The following is a 5,318-nucleotide window of genomic DNA, read 5'->3' on the forward strand; positions in this document are numbered from 1 at the left end:
GCAAAGTTCCCCTTAATTGTGTACACCAAAAAGAAGAAATCACGAGCACGTGCGTCACTATAGCACTGTAAAAATGTTTACACCCTTAAGGGTGTTTACTTGTCACACGGATAACACCCTTATCGCAAGGGTCTTGGAAAAATTCACAGAGGACGACAACGCAGCTCTAACTAGACGTGCGATGACAAAAGACGTAGCTGAAAACTCTGTAATCATCCCGACAGCCTTGGGCACACAGAAATATCCGACAGGAGAATTTCACAGGGATTGATACAAAACTTCATTTAATGCACTTTTTATGTTGCCCTGTCACAGCTGTCATCATTTTTACTAGGTATAAAAAGTCGGCAAACTAGATGCCAACATTGGTTTCCACCAACAGGTTGGTATTACCCCTTAAACGTGAGGGTGTTGGCCATGCAACAACCGAACACCCTTTATACGCCCATAAAGGTGTAAAAATGTTTAGAGCGTGTAGTGGGAAAATGCCCGCGTCCAAGCACACCTGAGGTACTCCCGTGCCTTGATGAGAGTCGCAGCTGCTCGGTTGTCGTTTCCACGACCGGGGGATGACGACAGATGACGCACCAAGAAGTCGCGCATCCCTGCGATCGTGGCCTCCAACCTGGCAAGTCGCTCGACGTGTACATCATCATTGCCTGTTGGGAGTGAGCATTGCTGTAGTGTTTCGAACACGCTTGAAACACAGCATGTAGATACGCGGTTACGCTACTTCCGACGCCTTCACACCAGGAAGTAATATAGAGCTGGTTGTTTTTATACATTTTTAGGCTTTATTTCATGTCAGCCTACCAGATTGCGCTATACAAGCCTACCAGTCTCTCGTGAGTGGTAATGTGTATGCGGTCAACGTAAATCTCAAGTGGTTTAAGGCAGGCAAATGACAACTGACATATCAAAACGGTATGTAGCGTTATGCCGAAGTCATAACCTAGGGCACCGAGGGGCACTGGTCACGAAAAACGAGCTGGAAATCTTCTTACGCTGCACGACTGTTCTCTTTAAGAAACGAAATATATGAAAACCGGTCCACGCCGATTACTTAGCTGAGACTATACCTTTATGCGAGCATACTGTCTTTGACCGTAGAGACACATGTCTACGCTTTGAAAAAAATACGAATATTTAGTGCTTTAAGCTTATAATACATGCATGGATACGGCAGCACAACAAAATAAAATGACTAGGACTATGTTTCCTTGCACTCCATTCTTGTATTCTGTCCACGTATTTAGTGCATTTATTTAGTCTCGCTGTTGCAGCCTTGGATGCATACCAACTCGTACAATTATCTATCTGAGGCTCGCATATAAAGTCGATCAGTGTTCAAATTTGCCCTTGTTGTTACGTCATCTTTAAGGTTATTTCAGTGTAGCGGAACCAGTACAAGGACGCAGAGAAGAATAAAGTTACAGTGACGTTTCATCTCGGGAACGCGGGTTAGGCGCAACCGTATGGATGCTGCCAACATGCATAGCGAGCGCCACGCCGTCGAAGCACAAGCAGAAAGGGCTCGAACGTAGTCTAGGACGCTACATTGATCTCAACGGTGCAACACCTGGTGCAACGCCTGGGCAGCTTTCGAACGCGTAGTGCACAATTAGAACAAAGCCATATGTCGAAAAGAATCAAAACTCGAGAAGCGTAAAACATCCTCACCAATCAACATTGTAGGGTCGAAAGTCTTCGCGGCTGCGGAGGATGGGTTTGCCTGGGTTCTCGGTACAGGGGGCGCTTCCGTCGAACTGAAATGTAAAGGCAACTCTGTATAAGACAATATCCACCAATAAAAAACGATTATAAAGTCAGTCTAGACACATAAAATAATCCTTCTAAACTTTGTAGGTTTCTGTGGCGAAACATACGGCTTAATGCAACCGGAAATGACGGTGCAACATTTTTCGGATTTCGTGCCAAGACCCCGCAGCGCCCGTGACGCCACGTTGACGTCACTGACTTCATAGCCACTAATTTAAGTTCCCGCCACTTCCGCAACCGTTCCAGTTCAGATTGATCAGCACTGTGGAAAAATTGCAGTTCTGATAAGTGTTAACTCGAGCATTTATACATTTCATCCCAGGTTTTGAGAATGTATTTCCAGACACTAAGGCCGAGCACACAGGTTTTTCGAAATGGACGTGACTATTTTTGCTACGTTGCAATTGAGCTATCGAGACGTGTGCATTAAATTGTGTGATCAAAATGTTAGTGAGACTTTGTTAATTGGCTACTACCAGACTACGATTTGCCGTGAAAGTAATGTAAGCCTCCGACTAATCTATCTGATGCTACGGAAATGCACTATGTGTCATAAGAGATTTTGTTTTCATTTAAAAAATCACTTATAATAATGGCTGCTACGATTACTTTCACTTCTGCTTGAAGATTTCGTAGAAGGTTGTAATTCTTATGCAGCGGGGGCGGGGAGCGAAGGAATGTATAGCTTTCTCTTACATCATGTTCAAGATTTCTCCGGAATTGCTGCTCAATGCAGGTGATTACACAGACAGACATACAATAATGAAATTATCACAGCTTGCCGTTACAGGCCCACAACTTAAGATAATGTATTTTCGCAGACACGTGGACACTCTTGTGAGCTGCGTTTACCGAATGCGATTGCAACGTTAAAATCAAATAGAAACAACCTAGATGTAACTATACGTGCATTCTGTATCCCTAAGCGATAAGAGTGGCCGTCATCGGTCTACGCTTACTTACAATCCTTCAATACGCTCATTTCAATTAAGGACAACAAAGTCAGGGGCGAACTTGCTGTAAATGCAAGAGGAATGAGTTAGCATTATGTCGCACTTCTTTGAGGTCCGGGATCCATGATTTGAACCGCGTTCACCACATTGCATTGCAAGCGAAGCTTTCTATGTCTCACAGATTCGTTCGTGAGCGCCGAAAACGCACTGCAGGAAAGCCAACTTACACAATAGAACTATATATATATATATATATATATATATATGCGCATCTGCGCACACAATAGAACAATCTACGCATGCAAATGTATTCCCGGCCGTCACCATGGGTAGGCCGCAGGTGCAGCGCACGGCAGAAGAAGAGGCTGCCGTACGCGAACGTAAGCGCGAGCGCGATCGTGCCCGTAAGGCCGATCCCGTGTATCGGCAACGGCATGCAGTCCGTGAAAGTGTGAGTGCCTGCGTGTAATCGACAGCTACATGGTCTAAAGTAAAGGCTGTGCAACCTAACGAAAGTGTCTTCATTCAACTTCAACGTTCAAAATATACAATCCTAAACAAGCAGTCAAATCAGATATGCATCGCATCGGATCGCTCAGTATTTCTTGGGTTCGTTGCGTGGTCGTTGGCTTTGGACATTGATTCCGTTTGCATGGGCGAAAGTTTCGCGTTCAACCATCTTTATTTAAGAAAGGGGTTTTGATTTTTTATATGTACACCACTACCCCGTGACAGGTTTCCCACACCACGCACACACTTTTCACCTCTTTGACACTCCTAATAGTCTCGCATAAAAAAATGAGTGAAACGTCGTTCGCCAAGACAGTTGAGGATTAGCATTGCCCACTCACTCTCTGTGCGACGAGACGCTCAACAGCCCAAAGGCTATCAGCGGGGAATCCTTCGTCTCGGAGATCCGCACCTCGTACCGGAAGCTGCGGCACGAGAACCCGGTGATGATGACCAGGCCCAGGGACAGGCACATCACCAGGAGCACGGCGTTGATGGCCCTGGCCGATAGTCGATTCTTGAGGGGCAACATGACTTCTCCTACAACGCGACATATGGTGCGCACTTAAACAGGGCGTTGAATGTAAAGATCACATCTAATGTAACATGTTGTGCTATCTCTGTGATGATTATGGACGTTCGTCACTTGTTTGTGTGTCTTGAGACGAGAAAAACGCACAAGAAACGCTAGTAGGCAAAAAAAAATGTTTTTCTTTCAAGCACACGATGGGCAAGGAAAGGAAAAGAAAACAAAACAATGTCACAGCGGATTTTCACGCGCACACCGATGTACGTGACGCTCAGTCCTACACCACCGTTCGGCGGGTCAAGAGTTCCGAAAAAACCATCTCACGGTTTCGGTCGTGACGGTCGACTCGCTTGTCGTTGCCGCGGTACGGTCGCCGAGGCGAGCCGAGGCAGAGGTGGCACGGTTGCTGCTGCTGGAACCGCTGCCGGCACACGACTGCGCTACCGTGTGCGGCGCCTGGCTAAGTTGAGGACACCACTGCGTTGTCCGTCCGCAACTCACGAGGACCGCGACCCAGGGTCGGCCCACGCGGACAGCACCTCGGTAGGCCTCGACCAAGAACAGCCCTCAGCAACTGCGCCCTGGCAGGAGCCGCTCAGCAGGTCTCGTCCTTGGTCCCGGAACAGGCCTCCGCATCTGGCCCGGGTAGGCACGCCTTGGTCACTCGGACGCAGCAGGAACCACGGCCCGAGCTCTTCTTCCCGAGCGTCGCACCCGATCTGCTGCCACCGTGGCTTCGCCGCTCGAGATCCTCCGCACGTTCGCCACGTAGCACTTCTTTTTCGTCGTTTTTTGTTCTTTTTTCTTCCAGCTCCCGTGCCACCTGCCCTCAGCTCGTCTTCTTCACTTCGGTAGGCACTTCTACTGAGTCCACATGTCTCGGAGTACACGTAAAAAAAATATATAAAAAAGATATTGTGTCCTTTCCCCACACTCTCTATGCCAGAGATCACTTAGTTGCAGAAAACAATGGTGAATGAGGCACCCGCACAAATTCATCGCTATTCAAATCTCCGGCAGCAAGAAGAGATGCGGTGGCGACCATGGAGACCATGTTCGGTAGGCGCTAATGCCTGTCTTAGCTGGAAAGAACACGCGACCTCAGGATGGTTTGGAGAAGTTTTATAGGTGAATTCTGCAGAAAATTCTAATAAAATTGGTAATTCGGCATTTAATTTTATGTTAAAATGAAACTTGTTTAGAGTTCTTATTAGAAGCCCTTATAAAACAAAATGTCGCAGTTTCGCCCGAAAGGCATAGCGTCGATTGCGATAGCAAATTAGGGGGCAAATTAATACAAGTGAGCAAATAATACGAAGCAAATTTATACAAAGTTAGGGTAGTAGTTTTATCGGCCGTATAAACTTGCAAACATAGGCATACTAACTAAATTAGCATATGCTTTTTGTCCATGAGAATTATTATTTACATTGCCTTAATGGCTACAAGACGTGAGCGGATCTTGTTCCGTGTCATGTCGCCACCATTATGTAGGTGACACCCTGTCCGGCGTTTCGAGACTAACTTTGATATCAAGTTAACGTCTT

The 5,318-nt window shown here is 46.6% G+C and overlaps 1 protein-coding gene across 1 annotated transcript; it reads right to left on the reverse strand.

The window, feature by feature from the left end:
* Nucleotides 1–465: 465 nt before the first annotated feature.
* Nucleotides 466–3,774, reverse strand: LOC119440044 (uncharacterized). Its single transcript, XM_037704988.1, has 3 exons — nucleotides 3,584–3,774; nucleotides 1,681–1,766; nucleotides 466–659 (listed from the first exon to the last, which is right to left on the reverse strand). Exons 1-3 carry the CDS (start codon nucleotides 3,772–3,774, stop codon nucleotides 466–468), a joined length of 471 nt encoding a protein of 156 aa, XP_037560916.1.
* Nucleotides 3,775–5,318: the final 1,544 nt, after the last annotated feature.

Source organism: Dermacentor silvarum, chromosome 2, assembly GCF_013339745.2.
Source record: "Dermacentor silvarum isolate Dsil-2018 chromosome 2, BIME_Dsil_1.4, whole genome shotgun sequence".
Taxonomy (NCBI): Eukaryota; Metazoa; Arthropoda; class Arachnida; order Ixodida; family Ixodidae; genus Dermacentor; species Dermacentor silvarum.